The 21,947-nt window shown below is 53.9% G+C and overlaps 1 protein-coding gene and 1 long non-coding RNA gene across 2 annotated transcripts in view; one reads left to right on the forward strand and one right to left on the reverse strand.

The window, feature by feature from the left end:
* Positions 1-6,098: 6,098 nt before the first annotated feature.
* On the forward strand, positions 6,099-7,250 carry LOC136372554 (uncharacterized). Its single transcript, XR_010745507.1, has 3 exons — positions 6,099-6,162; positions 6,214-6,653; positions 6,823-7,250. It is a non-coding gene; the product is annotated as an uncharacterized lncRNA (long non-coding RNA).
* Positions 7,251-13,687: 6,437 nt separating this feature from the next.
* The window catches only part of ANTXR1 (ANTXR cell adhesion molecule 1), a 56,856-nt gene continuing 48,596 nt past the window's right edge, over positions 13,688-21,947 (reverse strand). Inside the window, 4 exon segments of the mRNA XM_066337086.1 lie at positions 13,688-13,841; positions 13,948-14,056; positions 14,059-14,088; positions 14,091-14,232. Of these exon segments, the coding sequence (XP_066193183.1) occupies positions 13,688-13,841; positions 13,948-14,056; positions 14,059-14,088; positions 14,091-14,232 (435 nt within the window).

Genomic DNA, 21,947 nt, shown 5'->3' on the forward strand with positions numbered 1-21,947 from the left:
GGAAAATGGCTTTAGCAAGTGCAGTGCCCCTGGCACCAGAGCTGAGCAGCCACCACCCAGGTGCCCTGAGCAAGGCATTCCCGAGGACTCTGTGGCAGTTCTGCTTGTACAAAACCACAGGGACTACTTCACTTCAATCCAGTGTCAGCTCAAGGCTCAGTTTCATGATGAGGATGAAATGCTGCATGCCAGGAAACAGCTTCTCAAAGCCAGAGTGTGTGTTTATTAATCTGTCATATCCAGACTATTAATTTATGAACACATCGTGCTGCCAGTGTCTGTTTAAGAACAAAGCAGCAAAATGCTGCATTTTGCTTCAGCAAATGCTGTGTGTGAGGCACTGCCCTGTGACAGCTGTGCCTCTGCCTAAACACACTCCCTGCTTCATTGGAGGATGGTGATTGTCCTTAAGGAAAAAACGAGCCAGGTGCAATGCTCACAGGTAGGAGATGGCTCCTCCTCCTCCTCCTCCTCCTCCCAGCAGCTTGCTAAAGAGAACCTGTGCAGGGCTGGGTGCAGCCTGGGTCCCTTGGGTCCCCCTGGCACAGGGGTCTGCAGGGTCCCATCCCCTTTTCCCAGAAAACAGCCCCACAGGGAAGGTTTTAAGGCTTTTTCTCCACGTTGCTGTGCCCTGCCTTGCACAGAGGGCTGTCTGGGCAGGGGACAGGGGACAGGCAGCCCTGGGGACAGGGGACAGGCACCCCTGTGACACACAGCTGCTCTTCAGGAGAAGGTTGTTAGTGCAGGCTGTTCCACGTTGGTGGAAGTTGTGTACGAAGAGGACCAAAGAACAGGAGTCAGAGTCAGAAGTGTCCAGGCTGACAGTGCAGCTGCAGAGGTGGTGCTGAGCTCTCTGGGTGTGTGCTGTGCCAAATCCCTGATTTGGCATCGATGGGGCAGGGGAACGGGGTGCCCAGCCCTGCTCCTGCCAGCAAACTGCCTGCAGTGTCCAGCTCTGCCTGCCAAAGCTGAGGCCTTGGGGCTCTTGCAGTGGGGCTGATGGATGCTGGAGGCTCCAAGGATGCTCTGGAGCACAGCTGCGTGAAGAATTTCTCTGCTGAGCCTGGCAGGGAACCTGTTAAGCATCTCGTTGTTGTTGTTGCCATGCAGTGTGAAGTGAGAATGTACAAAGGACTCTTTCTAGCTTTCCTTACCTCATTTTGTCCACGTGTTGCATTTCGATGAAAGATGATGTTTCTCTTTTCCTTAGAAAATTTTAGGATGTCTTGTGGTATTTATTAACAGCCAGTCAGTCTTCTGCTCTCCCAAATGAATGTTTTGCTTACTGAGCCAGTGAAATTCTCTCCTTCCTTACTGAGGTGTTGCAAATTCAGTAGCCCTGTCTCTAAAATTGAGCCACAGGTAAATACAAAATACAGATCAAGGCCTTTGCCCTCTGGAATTGCAGCTTCTGCTCCTGCCTCCTTGGGTCACAGTTCATTTTGGTAATGAGTAATTCTATTTCTCACCTGCACAGACTCAGAGGGAAGCCCTGATGTCTTGGGGGGTTTAATTACCAAAGACCAGAGAGCTCCCAGCTCAGCACGTGTTTCTGTCCAGCAGTTCTCACACAGATTCCACACACATGGAAATGAAGCTGCACGTGGAATATTCTGCCACCAGAAAGGTGTTTTTTTTTCCCCTGGCTCTGCTGCAGAAGGGCTGTGGGCAGTTTTTCCCCAGATTTGCCACAGTCAGCACTCTGCTCGTTCTCCCCAAGAGCCCATCAGTGCCTGGGGCCATCTCCTGTGGGAGGTGGGAACGCCCTTCTCTCCAAAAAGCTGCCGGAACCCCCTGTGTTGGGTCAGAGCCAAAACATCCCCCGGAGCCTTTCCCAGCCCAGCTGGAGCTGGGGGGCTCCAGGGGACCCTCAGCCCAGACACAGGGGTCTGGCTGCAGTGACGCCTCTGAAGGCACAAATCACACCCACAGCAGTGCAGCTCTGGCCCTTTCCCCTCCCTGGCTGGTCCTGCGAGTCCCTGGTGCCACAAGGAACTTTCCTGGTGGCCCTGTGGGTGGAGAGAGAGAGACTGAAGTACTTTAATAGCACCTCAGTGTTTAGCTGTGGCTAATTTTAGATCCTACCTGAATGTACCAAATTTGCCTCAAAGAGTGGAGTCCCTCCTCTTCACCAGAAACAGGAAGAAGAAGAAACAGAAGTATTTGGGTTGGGGAAAAAAAAAAAAAAAAGGAAAGAAAACTATTTGCCTTCAATTCAGTTTCTGTAAATAGACATTTAAGTGGCAAACCCACATTTCCTCCCTTGTAGATTCTCTGCTGTACATATCCAGCTGCCTTGGGTTGTGGGGACCAGACTGTACCGTGTTTCTGTCGTGTGCTGTATGCAGAAGATGTCTTACTTTTTGTCTGTAGTGTTCCATAATTTGGGTTTTGTCTCTTTGCTTACTTATTTTTTTGTATCTCACCCTTTGAATAAAATCAAGTGCCCTACATGAAACGAACTGAATTACTGGTCTTTAGTTAACTCTGTTCAGAACAGGAAACCCCTGTGGAAGGTAAGGGCTGGATGTACAAAGCAGAAAGCCTCAGGGCTCAGCTCGCTCCTCCCTGACCAGTGAGGCTGTTTCCAGCTCAGACATTCAGCCTGTAGTTCATTTTCTGTCTTTCACCTGTCTTTCCTTAACTGGGATTTTTTCCGCTCTACAGGAGAGCCTCTGCAATCCCCCCAAGGCAGAGCTGTTTCTGTACCTTAATTCTTATTTAATGACCTGATTTAATTACCAGGAGCCAGCTGCAGTCAGCGCAGCCCACACCTGCCCTGTGCTCAGTCACTCATTGCACAACCTGTGAAATTCCAGCTGCTTTTCCAGGGAGGAGCCTTGTGTGGCTGAGGCTATCAGGGTCAGGTCAGGTCAGAGCTGGGGGCTCAGACACACCCGGGGGCTGTGTCAGGGGATCCCCTGGGCACAAAACACCCTCTGGAGCCCCAAACCCTTCCTCATGGACTCATTTCCTCGGGGGTCTTTGCCTCTCCACGGGAGCAGCCTCAAACTCCAGCATTTGTTCTCTTAGGCAAAGGCTAAGGAAAAGCTCAGGCTTCTCCTCTCAAAGACCTTTCCTCCACAAGAACTCGCCCTGAAAGGTCCCGAGGCTCCTCTCCTGGACTTGGCAGCCCAAGGGGAGTTGGGAAGAGCTGCACAGGAATGCCTCAGCCCTGCACAGTTTGTCTGGGGTGAGCTGGTAAATAACTCCAGCAGCCAAAGGAGGCTTCAGATGGGCACAAACATTTGGTTTGAATAAATTCCATCAGACTGCTCCAGAATGGTGTTAGGAGCAGCACCTGGTCCTTGCCTTGGGCAGGTGAAGGCTATTGCTAATTCCAATAATATTGCTAATTGCAATAATATTGCTAATTGCCTTCCCCAGACAGGCACAGGCGTGGGGAGAGGACACAGGAGGTGACAGAGGAGCCCTTGGGGACAGAGATGGGACCAGTTGTGACTCCTGAGCCCTGCAGCCCCCAGGAACATCCCCAGGGCAGAGCAGCATCCCCAGGGCAGAGCAGCCCTTGTGCTCTCACAGCAGCAGCCAGGAGGCTCTAAGGGCCTCAGTTTGGTGGCAGCTGGCAGGACATCCTGGGGGACGTGGAGAGATGTGGCACAGGGATGGGGATTCACCTGGGTGGGATTCCTGCCCAGTCCAGGGGACAGGAGTCTCTCCCAAAGCCCCTGTCCCTGCCCTGGAGGCACAGCCAGCTGTGGATGGACCTGCACAGCCACAGCCCCTGGGCAGGCCTGGCCTCCTCAGCTCCAGCCCAGGCAGAAAAGCTGTTTCCTGCGAGCCTGACCCCAAACCTGCTCTGTGTGCTTCAAAGAGGCCGTTTCTGACCCAATTCCATGAGTTTATCCTGTGTCTGGAGCACAGCACAGGCACCTGAAGGAAGAGCTGCCTCAGCAGCATGGTCCATTCAGTGCTGAGGGTTCCCAGCCCCAGGAAAACCAGACCCACAGATCAGACAGGACAGGACAGGAGTTCTTCCCCGTCCTCAGGCTCATTCCTCGTTGTTTAGTCAGATAAATATGTTCTCATGGTCCTTACAAATTCCTGTGGGAATGAGCTTCAGCAAACAGGGGCCTGAGGCAGAGAGCCCAGGGACACGGGGACACTCGGGGTGACAGCAGAGCTGGCCCAGTGAGGACCCAGGGCACCACGTGCAGGACGGGGCCACACTAGGAGAGGTCACCCAAGCTCCTTGTTCAGGACAAAATGACCAAATCACCCGCACAGGCCAGCCCCAGCTGCACAAAGGGCAACAGGCAGCAAACGTAAAGGGGAGCAGCTGGCCTCTCCCAGCTCCTCTGATCCTTTTCTGTTCCTCCTTTCCCTGCTCTCCTTCCCTCCCTGTTCCTCCATTCCCTCCCTGTTCTTCCATTCCCTCCTGTTCCCCATTCCTTCCCTGTCCTTCCATTCCCTCCCTGCTCTCCTTCCCTCCCTGCTTCTCTCCTTTCTTCCTTGTTCCTTCATTCCCCACCAGCTCCTCTCATTCCATCCTTGTCCTTCCATTCCCTCTCTGCTTCTCTCTTTCCCTCCCTGTTCCTCCATTCCCCCAGCTCCTCTCCTTCCCCATCCCAGCAGCATTCCCTGCCCCAGGGAAGAGTGGCCAGTCCAGCTCTGCCTGCACAGCTCGGTGTCCCCAGCAGGGCAGGGAGGGGACACACAGGTGCCTCAGGGGTGGCACAGCCCCTCCTGCCCCGAGCAGGGGGTTCCTGCAGGAGGGATTTTCTGCCTCCTCTCCCTGTCCTTGGGCTCCTCCTGGCCCCTGGGGCTGGGCTGGACACTGGGCCAGCACAGGGGACATTGGCACCCCCGAGGGACGTGTCTGGCTGTGCCCCTCCAGGCCATGGGGGTGGGAAAAGGCTCCTGGAGCCACAGAAGCTCCTCTGCAGCCCCTGTGAACGGCCCCTGTGCCCGGGGGACTCCCATTCCTGCAGCAGCTCCTTTCCCAGCCCTGGAACTGCTGCCAGTGGGAATTCTGTGCTCAGGCAGCCCCAGGGCAGGGTGGGCACACCCAGGAGGTGACCCTGGTGACACAGAGGGGACTGGAGCCTGCAGCCATCACCTGCTGGAACTCAGGGGATTTCAGCCCTGCCCAAAGCTGGCAGTGATGGGCTCAGGAGAATTCCCCCTGGCCAAAGGGCGAGGAGGGACAGGTTCTGTGACCCAGGAGTGTGGGACAGCTGACAGAGGTGTCCTCATCCTCCTCCTCCTCACCACCTGAGCCTGGCACAGGCCCTCAGGAGACCTCTGACATGGGCATGGATCCAGTGTCCCTGTGGATGGAGAAAGTGGCTCCAGGATGTCCCCATGGGCCCCAGCCAAAGCCAGGGGGTTTGTTGTTTCTCTGTGCCTGTCCCTCTGGCAGTGGATCATTCCCTGGTCCCTTCTGCAGGTGGATCATTCCCTGTCCCTCTGGCAGTGGATCATTCCCTGTCCCTTCTGCAGGTGGATCATTCCCTGTCCCTTTGGCAGTGGATCATTCCCTGTCCCTTTGGCAGTGGATCATTCCCTGTCCCTCTGGCAGTGGATCATTCCCTGTCCCCAGGGCTGTTGTTTTAAGGCTGCCTGTCCCTTTTGCAGGTGGATCGCATCGCTGCCTCCAGAGACTGAGCACCAGCACTGCCCCTGGAGCTGCTGCAGCACCCGAGGGCCTCGAGGAGCAGGAGCCAGGGGTGAGCGGGGACAGCAGACCCTGCCCGGGGTGACACTGGCCTTGGGGTGACACTGGTCCTGGGGTGACACCATGCCCAGGGTGACACTGGCCTTGGGTGACACTGGCCCTGGGGTGACACCATGCCCAGGGTGACACTGGCCCTGGGGTGACACTGGCCTTGGGGTGACACTGGTCCTGGGGTGACACCATGCCCAGGGTGACACTGGCCTTGGGGTGACACTGGTCCTGGGGTGACACCATGCCCAGGGTGACACTGGCCTTGGGGTGACACTGGCCCTGGGGTGACACCATGCCCAGGGTGACACTGGCCCTGGGGTGACACTGGCCTTGGGGGGTGACACCGGCCTTGGGGTGACACTGGCCTTGGGGTGACACTGGCCCTGGGGTGACACCATGCCCAGGGTGACACTGGCCTTGGGGTGACACTATGCCCAGGGTGACATCGTCTCTAGGGTGACACTGGTCCTAGAGTGACACGGTCCCAGGTGTTGCACCAGACCAAAGGTGACACTGGCACTGAGGTGACACCATCCCAAGGGTGACACCATCCCAGGGGTGACACCATCCCAAGTGTGACACTGTCCCTAAGGTGACACCATCCCAAGGGTGACACTGTCCCACGGGTGACACCATCCCAGGGGTGACACCATCCCAGAGGTGACACCATCCCAGAGGTGACACAGTCCCAGGGGTGACACCATCCCTAAGGTGACACCATCCCAGGGGTGACACTGTCCCACGGGTGACACCATCCCAGAGGTGACACCATCCCTGGGGTGACACTGTCCCAAGGGTGACACCATCCCAGGTGACACCATCCCTGGGGTGACACTGTCCCAAGGGTGACACCATCCCTAGGGTGACACCATCCCAGAGGTGACACCATCCCAAGGGTGACACCATCCCAGGGGTGACACCATCCCAGGGGTGACACTGTCCCTAAGGTGACACCATCCCAGAGGTGACTCCATCCCAGAGGTGACATCATCCCAGGGGTGACACCATCCCAGGGGTGACACCATCCCAAGGGTGACACCATCCCTAAGGTGACACCATCCCAAGGTGACACCATCCCTAAGGTGACACTGTCCCTAAGGTGACACCATCCCTGGGGTGACACCATCCCTAAGGTGACACTGTCCCTAAGGTGACACCATCCCAGAGGTGACACAGTCCCAGGGGTGGCAGCACCCTGCTCAGCCCCGCTCCCCGAGGCCCCGGCTCTGGCACCCTGAGTGTGGGCACTGGGGAGAGGCCAGCGCCATCCAGAGCCATCCCAGTGAGGGTGACACGCTCAGGGGTCACTCTGCTGTTTGCTGCTTGTGTTTAGCACTGGAGCTCTTGTCTCGTTTGTAGGTTTTCAGCAATAAAAGTCTCCAAAGATTATCTGTGTTTTTAGAGCACTGCCAGAAGTGTTCTGCTTTAGAAATGCCACTTGGTCTCTTCTCGGACGGTTCCTTCCCAAAGACCGGAGTTTTCAGTAGATGCTCTTCTCAGATAAACAATTTCCCATTGTTGTTTGCAGATAAACACAACAAATAAAACTCTCTTGTTCAAAGCCTGGATCTATCGGTAGGGAAATGAAAACATTTCCCCCGGGCTCAGCACCCTCCTCCCTGAGCTGCCACAGCCTTGGAGAGGTGAGGAGCTCCCAGCAGGAGCTCTGCAGTGTCCCTTTTGTGTCCCTTTTGTGTCCCTTTTGTGTCCCTTTTGTGTCCCTCGTGTCCCATCCCTGGGGCCAGTGGGAACAGGCAGAGGCAGAGGAGTGAGGATGACTTCAGAATTTGACCTTCTGAGGTGGACGGCTTAAAAAAGCCAACAAGGAACTGTCTGAAGCTGCTGCAGTTATTTCAGGACGTTTCCAGCAGCTGGAAGCTCTCCAGTTTCCATGACAGGCTGCTGGGGGGGGAGACTTTCAGCATCACACACTCCCAGACACTCACTGCCCCCAGAAATGTTAGTAACTGTCAAATGCACGCCAAAGGGGGAGTTCCTGAGCTGGGAGCAGCTCGGGCAGTCTGTGGGATGCTGCTCCTGCAGCCCAGGCTGGCTCCACAGCTAAAAATCCCCCTAAAAACCCCCCTAAAAACCATCCATCCATCCATCCACATCCATCCATCCATCCATCCACCCATCCATCCACCCATCCATCCATCCATCCATCCATCCATCCATCCATCCCCACGGCATCCATCCATCCTCCATCCATCCCCACGGCATCCATCCATCCATCCATCCATCCATCCATCCACCCATCCATCCATCCATCCATCCATCCATCCATCCATCCATCCATCCATCCATCCATCCCTCCATCCATCCATCCATCCATCCATCATCCACCATCCATCCATCCATCCATCCATCCATCCATCCATCCCTCCATCCATCCATCCATCCATCCCTCCATCCATCCCTCCATCCATCCATCCATCCATCCATCCATCCATCCATCCATCCATCCATCCATCCATCCATCCACCATTCCCAGTGGTGTTTCTCCACATCTGCTGCTGCTGTGGTCCCAGGAGCCCTTTGGAGCAGGGAGGGGAGGTCCTGCACGTGCGGAGGATATTTCCAGGTGTTTCATCCTTCTGCATCCCTTTATGTCGAGGATTTAGGGGCTCCCGAGTGCCCACACCTTAAACAACCCACCCCAGCCATCCTCCTGCTCAGGCCCTTCGCTCAGAAGCACCTGCAGTGTGCAGAAATGTTCATCCTGCCTGACCCAGAGCCCCAAAATCCCATTTTCCCAGGAGATTTTTCCCTCAGACAGCTCCGGGTGTGTCCCCACAGGTCACAGCTGGGAAATTCCAGGGGAGTGCTGCCAAGGCTCCCATTCCACATGGCAGCCGGAGCAGACTGGAGGAATGCAGACATCCCCTGCTCCTGCCTTTTCCTCTCCCAGACACTTCCCCCTGGGGCAGAAGCGCCTGGAGGAAGGCTCCTGAGCCCCTGGTCCCTGGGAGCCACACCACAGCAGCAGGAGAGAGGCACAAAAGCCTCTTCTGGAGGCAGCTGCAGATTCTCAGAGCCAGAGGAGATCCCCGGGGGGACCCGAAATGGGGCTGGAAAGTGGAGTTTAGAAATCCCCAGCTTTTCTTGTGTTACCTCATGGCCCAGGTCAGTTTTCCAGCCCCTGGGGTGGTTTTGCACGCGATGGTTTCTCCATCCCTGTGAATTCCTCCAGCTCTGGAAAAGGCCTCACGATTTAATGTCTGGGAAGAATTCCAGAATTCCCTGCTCAGGCTGCAGCTCTGGTCACATCCAGCACGAGGAATGTCCCCAGGGTAGAGGGGACACCTCCCTTTGGGGGACAATTGTGCTGACCTTGTGGCAGGAGAAAACATTTTCCCTCAATGCACCTTCCCAAGGTATTTTTCCTTCCCACATTACCAGGAAAACGTTTGTGTCAGAAGTGCTCTGGGCTCTTGGGAAGAAAAGCACCGAGTTTGAGTTCCCCAGGATAATGAAAAACCAGTTTATGAAAATTTGTTGCCCAGAATTTGCTTCGCCTTGGCAAGGAACTGCTCAGAGCCCAGCAGAGATTTGTGTAGTTCTTTAATAATAACATCAAAGTCAGCGAGAGTAATGACTGAATTAACAAATGACACATGCAAACAGACAGAGGGAGTACAACATCACTGCACAGCTCTGGCTGAACTGCCAGCACACAGTTCAGCACCAAACAGGGACTGCTCTGCTCCTCCCCTGCTCCAGCACCACAAACAACAACATCCCCAATCTCTTACCCCAGAGCCACACGTGCCCCTTCCCCAAAAAACCAGCGCCAGAAGATTTCCCACCCCGGGGAGCAGAGAGAGAACCCAGGGGACCACCGTGCTCCTGGGGGTGAGCACAGCCCCAGCACCTGGGGACACTGGGCCAGTAAAACAAAATAAAACACAACCAAACCAGAATCTGGACCTTTGCCCAGCCCTCGGAGGGTCCCAGGCGCTGACACAGGGTTCTGAACGAGCGAGAGGCAAGGGGAGGAACCAAAGAGCAAAAGGAGGAGCTGATGGTTGGTTGGTTGGATGCCATCGGGTACCTGCTGCTCCCAGCAGCCCAGCTGGGCTCTGGGGTGGCACCGCAGCTCTGGCACTGCTCAGCTCCTTTCAGTGTCAATTAGAAACGTTTAATTAAGGGCTGGGCAAGGTTCGTAGACAGGGAATACAAAGGGCACCGCAGAGCAGAGCGTGGTGCTCCAGCCAATTCGACCTCGTTTACATGGCATTAATTGTCACTGGGAGCTTGAATTCCAAGTTTTCACTCTCCCTGGCCTCCCATTAACTCCCTAAATTAATCCTTAGGGTCATTCATCATGAAGGGAGGGTGGCTTTTAAAGGTGGGGTATTTTGGGAGCCGTTTTTGCAGCCAGATTTAGGTTGGTGTTAAATCACAGAACCCCAGAATGGGTTGGAAGGGACCTTAAATCCCATCCAGTGCCACCCCTGCCATGGCAGGGACACCTCCCAGTGCCCCAGGGACACCTCCCAGTATCCCAGGGACATCTCCCAGTGCCCCAGGGAGATCTCCCAGTATCCTAGGGACACCTCCCAGTGCCCCAGGGACATCTCCCAGTGCTCCAGGGACCCCTCCCAGTATCCCAGAGACACCTCCCAGTGCCCCAGGAACCCCTCCCAGTGCCCCAGGGACATCTCCCAGTATCCAGGGAGATCTCTCAGTATCCTAGGGACACCTCCCAGTGCCCAAGGGACATCTCCCAGTATCCCAGGGACATCTCCCAGTATCCCAGAGACATCTCCCAGTATTCCAGGGACATCTCCCAGTGCCCAGGGACATCTCCCAGTATCCCAGGGACATCTCCCAGTGCCCAAGCGACCCTCCCAGTATCCCAGGGACCCCTCCCAGTATCCCAGGGACCCCTCCCAGTGCTCCAGGGACCCCTCCCAGTATCCCAGGGACATCTCCCAGTATCCCAGGGACATCTCCCAGTGCCTAAGGGACATCTCCCAGTGCCCCAGGGACCCCTCCTAGTATCCCAGGGACATCTCCCAGTATCCCAGGGACCCTCCCAGTATCCCAGGGACCCCTCCCAGTGTCCCAGGCTGCTCCCAGCCCCATCCAGCCTGGCCTTGGACAATTCCAGGGATCCAGGGGCAGCCACAGCTGCTCTGGGAATTCCATCCCACCCTCACAGGGAGGAATTCCTTCCTAAATACCAACGAGGTACAAAACCCACCGCCAGAAGTGCTCTAATTTTGTGGGAACATCAGGAAGGGTCACCAAAACCCAATCCTGTGCAGAGTTGTGTGGATTGTTTTTTTTTTCCAGCTCCACCCAGATCCATGTGTAAAAAATCCCTTTGCCAATGGATGGATGGTCTGGAGCTGCAGTGCCACAGTTAATGCCATGTAAAACAGGTGCTCGTCACTACAGGAAATATTTGTACATTTAAAAAAAAAATAAAAACCAAAAAAAAAAAAAAAAAAAAAAGCAATACAACCATAAAGAAAAAATACAACAAGCACAGCTTGGTACCATAACATGCCATGAAATGTCATTGGCTTTATAATAATTTACTACAACTTGAAAAATGTTCTTTATCCACAACAGAGAGGAAATGCTTCCATCTACATATGGTAAGCATGCAGCAACAATATGTACAACAAAAATAATTTGGAGCTTGTTTTTTTTATTCTTGAGCTGGACCATTGCAAAGGGAGCATTGGAAATCCTGATTTTTCAAGCCTAGGCTTTATTTTGCTTCTCTGAATCTGCAGGGGTTTGTTTGGGGCTTTTTCCCCTTTAGTTTGGGGAGAAGGAGGATTTCTATGTACATCTGGAAAAATGTCATGGAGAACACACTGCTTTTGTATTTCCCCCAGCAATTACGGGTAATTAACCAATTAACCAACTTATTGGCCAACCAACACTGCAAAACTAAATCCTCAGTGCCACAGAGTTTAAAATCAGTTTCCTTCCCAAGAATTGGTGAAATGCTGAGGATCTGTTGGAGGCGTGGATCCTGTGTCACACTGCTCCCAGTTCCCACACCTTCCGCTGTGAATCCAAATCACACTGAACCAGACCAAACCAGACCAAATCACACTGAACCAGACCAAACCAGACCAAAACAGACCAAACCGGACCAAACTGGATCAAACTGGACCAAATCACACTGAACCAGACCAAACCAGACCAGACTGGACCAAACCAGACCAAACTGGATCAAACCAAACCAGACTGGACCAAACCACACTGAACCAGACCAAACCAGACCAAACCAGACCAAACCAGACCAGACTGGACCAAATCACACTGAACCAGACCAAACCAGACCAAACCAGACCAAACTGGACCAAGTCACACCAAACCAAACCAAACCAAACCAGACCACACCAGACCAGACCAAACCAGACCAAACCAAATCAGACCAGACCGGACCAAACCAGGCCAAATCACACCAAACCAGACCAGACCAAACCAAACCAGACCAAACCAGACCAAACCAAACCAGACCAGACCAAACCAAACCAGTCCAAACCAGTCCAAACCAGTCCAGACCAGTCCAGACCAGACCAGACCAAACCAAACCAAACCAAACCAGACCAAACCAGACCAAACCAGTCCAGACCAGACCAGTCCAGTCAGACCAGACCAGACCAGACCAGACAGACCAGACTAACCCAGACCAGACGTCACTGGTGCAGCTGGGCGGGGGGCAGCAGCAGGGGCCCTGGCCTGGGCCAGGCACTGCTCCGTGCTGCCTGCAGCCAGAACAGTGGGACCCAGGGCTCTGGGGGCACGGCCTCAGCCCCAGCCCCTGGGTTTATCTCAGCTGATTTATCTCACCCAAAGGGGCCCAGGGCCTTTTTTTTTTTTGTTTTTCTTTTTCCCCCTTGTTTCGGTCGACAAGTTAGAACTGATATCCCAAACGCACTGGGGGAAGTACTCGGAAAGCATTTCTTTACTGGTAAAAACACTGAGATGAGAACCTTTGGCCATTGGTAGGACTGGTGGCTCCTCTGCTGTGAGGTTTGCAGGGAGGGTTTGCTGAGAACTGACGCCGAGGGTCACTGAGGGAGCTGTGGCTGAGGGGTGTCCCCTGGCCCTGGGGGCTCGGGGTGGCTGCGGGACGCAGGAGTGTGCAGGAGATGCTCTGGGAGTCCCCTGAAGGTGAGGAGGAAGCAGCAGAAATGCAGCCAGTGCATTTCTTGGCAGGCTGATGCCCATCTGGCCTGTCCCAGGGCGGTTTGCTCCAGTCAGTGCTGCTAATCAGAGTGATGCTGTTGAGAGCTGACGAGGGTGAGAAAACACTCTGGGCTCCTCTTCACTCAGAGATGGGGAGCAGCTGCTACTTGGTTAGGAGAACAAAACCAAACCGAACCAAAAAAACCAACAAAAAAAAAATCCACGTGGAGATATTTTTCAGGTGAAAGAATTCAATTTACAGAAGAAAAGGGACGCATCAGTGGCAACCATTTCAAACCGACGGCACAAGGAGCCCAGGCAGACTGGATCTGGGGAGCTCGAGACCAAAGCTCTGGTTTACATTCAGAGTCCTTCCCTTTGAGGTGGAAACCAGCGCTAAAGGACGCTGCAGAGCCGTGGATGGACAGAGCTGCCCAAACCCAACGCCAAGACTCTTCCGTTGAGCACCTTTCCCAACCTTCCGTGGCCGTGACCTCGCCTGTCCCGCCGGAGGCTGAGGGGTCCTCAGTGATCCCGTCCTCAGGGCTGGGGTTCCTTTTCCCAACCGATCCGATCTCCCAGAGACACTGCCTCCGCTCATGCACTTGCACAGACCCACATCCTCCAGTCCACACCTTCTTCTCCTCCCCAGAGGGGACACCAGCTTCTCTGCGGCTCCTGCTGGGTGACAGCAGCCCCTGTCCCCCGTCCCAGGCCGGCGGGTGTGCGGGGTGGCTGGTGTCCTGCTGTGGCACTGAGGGGCTCTCCGTGGGCTCTGGTCACTCCTCCGCTGGGCGGCAGAGAGCTCGCCCAGGGACCCGTCCCCTTGCCCCGGGGTCACCGTGGCCACGCACAGGCGGCGTTGGGGACCCAGAGGTGGCACAGGGCGGCGTTGGGGACCCAGAGGTGGCACAGGGCGGCGTTGGGCACCCAGAGGTGGCACAGGAGCTCTCCTCGGCGGCTTTTGCTCCCAGACGTGGCGGCACTGATACTGGGGTGATGGAGGGGAGAAGACGAAGGCAGGAGAGGCTGCTGCTGCTGCCGCCCCCGATCCAGAGGGTTGGGGTGCCCGGCCCCCCGCCGGGCGGGTACAGTACTGGAAAGGACACCTCTGGAGCACTGGGGGGACCCCCTTAGGCCGTGGGCGGGGGGGGGGCCGCGATGGGGGAGGGGCCCGGCCTGGGGGGGGCCCCTGGGGTGGGGGGGCAGGGGGGGCAGCGTGGAGGAGGGGGAGGGGCTGGGGGGGAGGGGGGCTGGGGGCTGTAAACGGGGGCCGGGGGGCTGTAAACGGGGCCGGGGGGGGCCCGGAGGGTACGAGTTGTTGAGGGGTATTTGGGGGGGCTCTCCGTGTTCTTCACCCGCGTGAAGTTGATGCAGCGGCCCTGGGAGGAGACAGGAGGGGAGAGTCCAGTGGGAGCAGGGCACGGGGAGACCCCCAGAGCGCCCACCCTGCGGCCCCGGGATCTGCTCTGGTGGGTTTTCTTCCCACCCAGCCCCAAGAAAACCACGGGTATTTCAGGATTTATCTGTTTTGTTTACACATCGCTCCTCTGGGAGGAGGTGGAGGATGGATGCTGAAGTTCACCGATGAGGTGAGGACCTGTGTGGCCAGTCTTTGGGCTGCTCATCAAAGTGTGTATGAGATGACAGAAGGAGCTTTCCCCGCTGCCCTTTCTGCTGCCTGCTCGTCCCTTGGTGTCCCCAAGAGTGACACCATCCCCGTGCCATGGCAGGGTCACCTTCCTCCATCCCAGGGCTCCATCCAGCCTGGCCTTGGACACAGGAGTGGAGCAGCCCCAGCTCCTCTGGGCACCTCTGGGGGAACAATTCCCTCCTCATACTGGACACAACCCTGCCCTCCATCAGCCCAAGGCCAGTGTCCTTGTCCTGTCCTTCACCCCGTGCCCCAGAGCTGGGCTCAGGGCACACACAGCTCGTGGCTCCTGCCTCTTCCCACACCTCAAACCCCCGCAGCACAAAACCGGGGATTTGCCCTTCCGGAGCCTCTCTCTGGCTTTTGTGTCCCATTCTAATCATTTACCAGGCAAAAGGGAACCTTTGTTGAACTAAGACATTTTCTTGCTCAGAATTTTCCCTGAAATGCATCCGGTCCCCATCAGGATGTCTTGATATCCCAGGGCTTGGGAGAAGCCAATAAATTTGCTCTTTGGTGCTAAGTTACAGTTTGTTGTACAGTTTTAAACAAAACCTTTGCCCTCTGAGCTATTTTTTTATTTCCTCACAAGTTCCACCTGCAAAAGATCCCACTGTAAATACTCAAATGTCAGAATCAGCATTACTGTATTATGGATTCATTCCTTTAGCTATGAAATCATCCCAAAAGGCACTGGAGGATTTCTGAATCCATTCTTTATTTTGGATTGGGGAGTATGAGCTGATTTTCTGTTTTACTCTTTTCTCTCCCAAAGTAAATGTTTTTCCTGGTGAAAAAAAAAAAAAAAAAAAAAAAAAAAGCCAAATGGAGCACTGAGCCCCCGTGGGCTGGAGCAGATTTGTTGGGGTGACATTTTTCATCCCTGCACGTCCCCCCTGCTGCCCCAGGCTGGCACAAATGCTCTGCAGTGAGCACCCGGGGGCAGAGGGTCCCGGAGGGTTTGGCAGGGCTGGGAGGAGCTGGTGTGGAGGGGACACAGAGATGTCCAGACAGCTCCTCTCCACGAGCTTTGCCAGCCATGGATGGGAGAAACATCTGCCTGAGCCCCGCTGAGCAGAGGAGCAGGGCTCCGGGCCAAGGAGGCTGTGGAGCAGCCCCAGCTGAGCTCAGCCTGCCTGGGGCAAGGGAAAACAAAGATTTCACAGGGCCTTCAACAACACCGAGCTCAGGATGACCCAGACAGCTCTGGGCAGGAGCAGCTGAACGCTCCCATCCCCTCCCTGGGTTAGTGACCATGGCAATGCCCCAGGGATCAATGGCCATGGCAATGTCACCCTGGGGATCAGTGACCATGGACATGGCAATGTCACCTCAGGGATCAATGGCCATGGCAATGTCACCCGGGGATCAATGGCCATGGCAATGCCACCCTGGGATCAATGGCCATGGCAATGTCACCCCGGGGATCAATGGCCATGGCAATGCCACCCTGGGATCAATGGCCATGGCAATGCCACCTCAGGGATCAATGGCCATGGCAATGCCACCGGGATCAATGGCCATGGCAATGTCACCCTGGGATCAATGGCCATGGCAATGCCACCCCGGGATCAATGGCCATGGCAATGTCACCCCGGGATCAATGGCCATGGCAATGCCACCCTGGGATCAATGGCCATGGCAATGCCCCAGGGATCAATGGCCATGGCAATGTCACCCTGGGATCAATGGCCATGGCGATGCCACCCTGGATCAATGGCCATGGCAATGCCACCCCGGGATCAATGGCCATGGCAATGCCACCCTGGATCAATGGCCATGGCAATGCCCTGGGATCAATGGCCATGGCAATGCCACCCTGGAATCAATGGCCATGGCAATGCCACCCCGGGGATCAATGGCCATGGCAATGCCAGCCCTGGGATCAATGGCCATGGCAATGCCACCCTGGGATCAATGGCCATGGCAATGTCACCCTGGGGATCAATGGCCATGGCAATGCCACCCCTGGGATCAATGGCCATGGCAATGTCACCCTGAGGATCAATGGCCATGGCAATGTCACCCGGGGATCAATGGCCATGGCGATGTCACCCTGGGATCAATGGCCATGGCGATGTCACCTCAGGGATCAATGGCCATGGCGATGTCACCCTGGGATCAATGGCCATGGCAATGTCACCCAGGGATCAATGGCCATGGCAATGTCACCCCGGGGATCAATGATTGCTTAGCAAAGATTCTGAAAATATGAAACCTCCAATGGAAATAGAAATGAAAGCTGACTGTGAGTTGTAGGATACTGAGTCTTAGTCACTATAGAACCTGAAAACTGCCTGAAGGAGAATCCCTTTGGATTGAACAACCCCTTTCTGCTGGCTGAGGGATCCAAAGGTCAATGCAGCAAAACAGAAAAGTCTAAGAGAGAAGTTTTTAGAGTTTAAAATAAACACAGTGTGGTGATATAGTAGTTCTTACAGGGTATGTAGATTCTATAGGATTTTGTGTCTTGTGTTGGTTGGTCACTGTAAATCAGATATATCATCACAAAAGGAGATATGATGGATTGTAGCAAGGACCTCGCTCTCTTAACTCCTAACTCTCTTCCCTCTGCTCTGAATCCTTCTCCCCCTTCCTCTGCCCCCTGCCCTTTGCTCTCTCTCAGCTCTCACCCTGCTGCTCTCTCCCCTCTCTCTTGGGGTTTCCCTTCAGCAGAAGCTGGTGGCTGAAGGCAGGACCCTTTTACCCCAACCCCTGCAATAAACCCCCGTGTTGTGTCCTGGAACATCTCACATCAGCAGAATTCCTTGTCCCAGCCGTCTGTGGATTCACTACAGACTGAATGCCAAGGGGATACCCAGGAAATAAATTCCTGTTCCCAGGCACAGGAGGGGCAGGAAATGTTTAAATGTGCCCTGGGCACAAAGGCAGAGAAGAGCCAGGAGGGAGAGATCTGCCGTGAGGGAAAAGGGATGTTAAACCACGGCACAAAGGTGCAGAGGGGTTGTGCTGTGCCAGGCTGGGAGCTCAGACATCAAACCCCAGAGCCCTGGAGGAGCCAGAGCTGTGTTTTCCCACCTGCACTCACCCAAAGTGCAGCTCTGCACCCCTGACCTCAGCAGGAAAATCCAACAGGGATTTGGGGCAGGGAACAGGGTCCCAGGGGGTCCCAAATGCTCTCCCTGTGTCCAAGAGATCTCTCCTGCCCTCCCCAGGACCCAGGAGGATCTCCTGGACACAGCGAGAGCGTTTTTCTGAAGCAAAGATGAAAAATGGTTCTGTTTCTCTTGGTTTCCTATCAAGCTGGAGTTAATACCTGGAAAAATATCAACATTTTTAAGATCATAAAACACTAGGGCTGGCTTCTTTTGCCTGGTTTAAAGAGAGGCCCTGGAAAAGATCCTTAACATTGTTTTGTATGGGTCATTGGGAATTCAGACTTTCCATAAACAAAATCCTGCTTTACCCTGTTGTTATGAGAAGGGGGAGAGAGAATAAAAAAAATTCGGAAATAAAGAAAGAGAAAGAAAGAGAAGAAGGAAAAGAGGAGAGAAGGGGAAAGGAAATTTAATAAACCACTTGTGATTTGAGACCTAATTCTCACTAGAATGCACAAAACTCGTAGGAGGCCCTGGCCAAAGGAGTAACCTTCCCACCACCTTTTGTCTCTTGGGCCAGATGTTAAAGTCGTGATTTTTTACTTGTATTTATCCAGTCCTATTCTCTACCAGCAACCCAAAAAGGACTTCTTGGAGAAAAGAAGAAATTAAAGATAATGAAACATTTAAAATAATTGAATAAATAAGAGCTTATTTAGAGCATCAGTACAGTAATGTTGGCAAATGACTGAAGTAGATAAACATAAAAAATCACCAAAACTTTAAAGACACATCAGAGACACTCCAGGCCTTTCACCTGGGGGCTGGATCACAAAACCTGCTGGGCAGGAGGAAAACCCCACCGAGAAATGAAGGACATCCTTTTGGCAGCTGGAGCAGCTCATCCAGAGGTAAGCAGCCCTCTGGAGAGGGAGAGGGAGCCTCAGCCCCCAGGAATCCGTGCAGGAGCATCTCCCTGCCTGAGCTTGGGCAAGGAGGAGGCAGGAGCCAGGATTTTCCATGGTGTGAATGTGAGAGCAGAGTTTGGGGTATTTCCACCCTGAGCAGTGCTAAGGGCTCGGGGAAATGGGAATTACTGCCCCTGAGTGTTGTCCCAGGGGTTTGGGGAGGAACAATTCCCACCCCACGGTCCCCTGCTGCTGGCTTTGCCTCGGCTCCTGACGCCAACATTAAAAACATCATTTTAATGTGTCTGGGATAAATCCTGCCCGGGATCAGGTCTGACTGGACCCTTCAGGGGCTGCCTCAAGGAGCAGCTCTGCTGTGCAGGGGCACAGCCCAGGCTTCTGGCTGGGGAGCCGTCGGTTCCAGGAAAAAGAGCTCATGTTTAGGTTAACTTTTCCATGGCTGTTAATGGAAAACCACACTGCAGCACCGTGTGAGGAAAGGTTATGGTTTTGTTCTCAGCTCTGGCAGGAGAAATTGTGAGCTGGGGCATGAGGAAGGGTTCAACAGCAGCCCCTTGTTAGTGCCTGGTGGATTTGGGGCTGCAGGAGCAAGGATCCTCTCAGGGACACGTGGAGGGCTGGGGGCTGGTTTGACTCTGGTGTGTGTCTGGTGTTTAAACCAGGGGCATTTGAAATCCTGTCCCTCCTGGTTTCTGCTCTTTGTGTCAGCAGCTTTCCATCCATGACACTGACATCAGACAATTCATTTATATCTGAATTTCTTCACCTAAACGGGCTCCTGGCTCAGAACAGGCAGGAGGCAGGGGATTTTCCTGGGTGACAGGTTTGCCTTGGGGTGTTCCCCATCAGCCAGCACTGCCTGGCCATCCACACACCTCCCAGTGACAACACACATCTCACACTCTCAGAGAACTCTCCACAGAGCCATGGGAGGAGTTGGAAAGTCCTTAAAGCCCAGTTCCAGCCCTGCCATGGGGGGAGTCACCTTCCCACTGCCCCAGGGTGCTCCAAACCCTGTCCTGGGACACTGCCAGGGCTCCAGGGGCAGTGCTCTGGGAAACCTGTCCCAGGGCCAGACAAGAATTTCTCCCCATTTCCTCTCTGGAGGCTGCATGGGATCTGTGCATGGGAAAATGAACCAGCAAGAAAAAACCTGTTCCTTGTGGTTAGGGGAGGATTTGAACCACATTAACAGAATATTGCAGCCAGTCTCCCAGATCCCTGTTTGGGGTTCCAATGAATTGGTACCACCACAGTGTCCCAGGGGTTCTCCCTGCAGCTGCCCAGATTTTCCTTGCCTGGGCTAATTCTGCTTTAATTTACAGCTGCACAGCTCCTGGCATTGATGCTTTGGCTGTAGCTGGCACCTGGAGGAACACAGCAGCACAGGGAACACCACGCCAGGGCGTGTGGCAGCACTGTCCCAGCCTTTCCAGCCTTCCAGCTTTTATTTCCTCACATTTCAGCCCTGTGTGGGGAGGGAGTTATCCCAGACTGGTCTTTCAAGGGCACGACATCTCCGCAGACAGGGGAAGTCAAGGAGAGGAGATTTGATTTTCTAAACTTTTGAATTTGCCAGAAATAGAGAGACATCCCAATTCTTCAGGTGGTGCAGCAGCCAGTGCATCCCTCTGAAACCTCATTACTGCAGCAGGTAAAGGTTATTCAAAGGAACAAAGGACAGAGAGGAAGGAAATAAAACTGTGGGCCCACTGTGAAGTGATTCCACCAGTAAACCTCAAAAAAAAAGCTCTTTTTCATGATCTTGATTATTTTGGGTAGGAGACATCTTTACACGTAATTCCACATGGCTTTGTTATACCTTTCCTCTCTTATACCCCTCTATATCCAAATTCACCTATTCAAGCACAAAACAAAATGCAATTAGCAATAACAAATTAAAACAGAGTTTACTCCCTGGTTGGAGACTTCCTGGCCAAGTCTGAGCCTGAAACACATTTTAATAATCTCATAAATTCCTGACAACAACATTTATCAAGGAAGTGCAACTGGCACCTCAGAGAAAAAAATTAATTGTTTGGGTGCTGTGAGCAATTTGCACTAATAACGGTTCCTGTATTCCATTATAAAACTGATGAAGTTCTCTAAAAAATGTATATATATATATTTACATCACCTCTCTCTAATGATGTTTCCAGGGTAAAAAATAACCTCATTAATGCTGACAAGAATGCAAACCTAGTCCCTTGAAAATGTGAGAAGCCCACAGGAATCCCGTGTGATCCACATCCTCGCCTCATTGGAACCATCTGTGTCTGTTGGTAACTCAGAGCCCCCAACCCCCAGGTCTGGCTCCAAAAAAACCAGAATTTCATCATCTTTTTGTGCATCTCAGCCTTTGGGTGCACCTCAAAACAGCTCCTGAGCACCTCTGGGTTTCCTTCTGCTCTGGCAGGAGAGAGCTGTCTGCAGGGCATCTGTGGAGGGCAGGGAGAAGGAACCCTGCAGCCCTGAGATGTTCCAGAAACACGTGGTTTATTGCAGGGCTCTGGGTGAAGAGGGGCTGATCTCAGCCCCCAGCCTGGGCTGGAGGGGAGCCCCAAAGAGAGAGGGGGAGAGAGGGATGAGGTGAGGGAGGTGACAAAGCTCAGAGGGGTAAGGGAGGTGAGAGGAGTGCTGGGCCAGGGTGGGAGGAGAGAGGAGGGAGAAGGAGAACGAGGACCTTGTTCCAACACATCACATCTCCTTTTGCTGGAATGTTCTGATTTACAGTGACCAGTGTTGAATATTCTGATTTACAGTGACCAGTGTTGAATGTTCTGATTTACAGTGACCAACCAGCCCAAGATACAAACCTACAGACTTTGCATTCAGCCTCTGAGAACTACTAAATTCCCATCTCATCCTGTATTCTAAACTCTAAAGACTGCTTTTCTTGTCTACTTTTTCCTTGCTGCCTTGGCAGGCTGGAGAGGGGCTGCCTCCTTGGGTCCTTTTGTTTTCTGTCCCATCCTCAGTTAATCAGGGTCCTCCTGCCTGCCATGCCAACATCCCAAAGCTGCCCTTCAGCTCTATCTCACTCCCAGCTTTGACACGTGCAGGATTTCTGACCAGACAGCCATATCCATAAACCCTCCCTGCCCCAGCTTTGGAGGCATCCCCACCATCAGGAGAGAGCCTGGGGCAGGGACAGGGACACCCTGAGGTCACAGGGACCTGCACTGATGTGACCCCTCAGGGCAGGGCACACCTTTCCTGACAATTCCAGATTGCCCAGGTCAGGGGTTGAGGTGGAACCCTGGCTTTTGTTCCCTGCAAGGAATTTTCTGAGCAGCCCAGCTCGTGTGCTGGAGGGGATAAAGTCACCGACTGCAGCAAGGGATTGCTTATATATGAGAATGATGTAACCCTGGGACTGAGTCCAGCTCCTTCCCAGGCTCCAAAGCAAACAGAGATGCCTTTCAGGCATTCTGCATCTGGCTCCAGTTTTTTAT

Source organism: Sylvia atricapilla, chromosome 28 (genome assembly GCF_009819655.1).
Source record: "Sylvia atricapilla isolate bSylAtr1 chromosome 28, bSylAtr1.pri, whole genome shotgun sequence".
Classification (NCBI taxonomy): Eukaryota; Metazoa; Chordata; class Aves; order Passeriformes; family Sylviidae; genus Sylvia; species Sylvia atricapilla.